The sequence below is a fragment of the Opisthorchis viverrini genome (genome assembly GCF_000715545.1).
Source record: "Opisthorchis viverrini unplaced genomic scaffold opera_v5_87, whole genome shotgun sequence".
NCBI lineage: Eukaryota > Metazoa > Platyhelminthes > Trematoda > Opisthorchiida > Opisthorchiidae > Opisthorchis > Opisthorchis viverrini.
Genome location: NW_008751747.1, coordinates 591997 through 594038, shown reverse-complemented (window position 1 = coordinate 594038; position 2042 = coordinate 591997). Strand labels below are relative to the sequence as shown.

At 44.6% G+C, this 2042-nt stretch overlaps 1 protein-coding gene across 1 annotated transcript in view; it reads right to left on the bottom strand.

Moving 5' to 3' along the window:
- Window positions 1–2042, bottom strand: part of T265_05054 (hypothetical protein) — a gene marked incomplete at both ends in the record, with an annotated part of 37722 nt that overhangs the window by 31675 nt on the left and 4005 nt on the right. Inside the window, 3 exons of the mRNA XM_009169965.1 lie at window positions 1413–1584; window positions 1626–1735; window positions 1771–1828. Coding sequence (XP_009168229.1) covers window positions 1413–1584; window positions 1626–1735; window positions 1771–1828 — 340 coding nt within the window. The remainder of the gene's footprint in view (window positions 1–1412; window positions 1585–1625; window positions 1736–1770; window positions 1829–2042) is intronic.

Genomic DNA, 2042 nt, shown 5'->3' with positions numbered 1-2042 from the left:
ATATATATATACTTAGAGTGGTGTGCGGAGTGGGATCGCATAGGACTAACTTGACAATCGCAAGAGATGTGCGTGCCAAACTAGAATGTGGTTGCGATGTCTGGTCTCTGTGAGGCTAACTCCAAGTTTCCATAGCCACTGTCTCCGGACATTGGACAACGAAGACTTGAATCGGTCGATTCACAGATAAACCAGAATGTTGGTATTCAGCTGTGACATTTGTCTACTCAAGCAGGGCGATCCACCTTCTCGGGAAAAGGTTGCTGTGAGTGACGCATCCTTTAGGAGGAATGCAAACCTTTAGATAGTCAAGACTGTCTGTAAGATTAGAAAACTTCGGGGATAGGATCGCCCAATCCACCCTTCACAGAATCTTTTTCGCTCGGCTGGTAATATTGTAATAAAATACCTTGTAGTTAGAAACAAACTATATTTGGTGAAATTTCTATGAAATCTGGACGAGTGCATCTATCCAAGCTGAACAAGTGACTCCATATCCCTTCCCTCGAAAAGGGGTTTTTCTCCGCATGCAACATCACTGCTTATGTGCTCGACTGGCATCTAATACGGATTCGTCTGTTAACCGTAGCTGAACTGTTAAACGATCGCATGTAATTGTGGTTCATGTGCAGTTGTGTGATAGCCTATGAACTGGAACGGATAAGACCGGCGCAGATATATGCGACAATGATTGCAGTGCATGGGAGTTAGAGCACGTTTGTGAGACCACGGTTGGTTGAGCATCGACCAAGAGTTCTATCACGTAGCCGTGTTTATGATCACAATGACAATTTGAACGCCTGTTATTCACGGCCATATGATGGTTGGGATAATGATACGGTACCCAGGTCGACCTAGATGTAACAATTACGATTCACCATCCGAATGCCTTCAGATGAAAAGCATTGTGCAAAGGCAGTGAATTTCGCGAAAACTAGCCAAAGCTTTGCAAGACAGGCAGGTAGTTGTATTCAATCAACATCTCACCCTTCACATGAAGCCCATCTATACCGAAAAAATCGTTCAGCTACACACCCTTCCGGTGCCTAGCTGCCTTGCCACTCGGAGGAAGCACGAGGGCTGGAATACTGTCAGGTTTTCCAAGCCTGGACGTGGGAATTCGAGAGGCGGAGGTCAATTTCGAACCACGAACCTTCCGGTCAGTAAATTCGTGCTCTAACCACTGAGCCATCTCGCCAACTCAGATAAAAGCAACCGAAATGTCATACAGTTTAACCGAACAATAGCTCGTGCCTTGAACACAGACAATTCTAATTCAAAACATCGTGTGCATTCAACCCTTTGTCATTGTCTTAGAAATTATTATGAATTTGTTTCAAAATTGCCAGTCTTCCTTTCGACGGGAGGTCTATGGCCAACAGGGTAGCATGAATCTCTGTAAAGAGACTCACCTCAGTATTGGTGGATTCACAGATAGCAGCTGGAGCACTGCTGCATGTGCCATGCGAATCCGTAGTGACAACAATGGCATCAGGAAACAGGGATTCCAGGGATAGCTGCTGGTGTCTGGTGTTGGTGATACATGGATCCAAGAGTTGAATATCGCCCTTCTCATGCTGTAGCCTGAGAATGTGCTCAAAGAGGCAGAGTATAAAAAAGCTTACCTTGATGCCACAGTTTCGGTAATCTTTTGTTGCAGAGTGGAGGTCACCTTCAGAGCATTTGTGAGCTTTGGTGTGCTCATTTTAGGGACAAGATTAGCCGCTTCACGTAACTGAACCAAGGTAGAAGCGTCATATAACAACGTACCAGTCGTTCGAAGACTGAGTCAGCGTCAAGCATCTTTTGTCCAGCAACAAGGAGACGACTAGACCTCACAAACGCAAACAGGACGAACAGGGGGCGATAAATTGTTTCGTCCCAGATCTAATGGGAGTTGAATTTTAAGTGCGTTGCACAAAGTAATCAGATGAGTGGCTATGAAAGAAAAAAATCTACACATTAAAATCTGGAGCTGTGTTGGTATCATCATCATCATCATCATCATCATCATCATCATCATCATCATCATCATCATCATC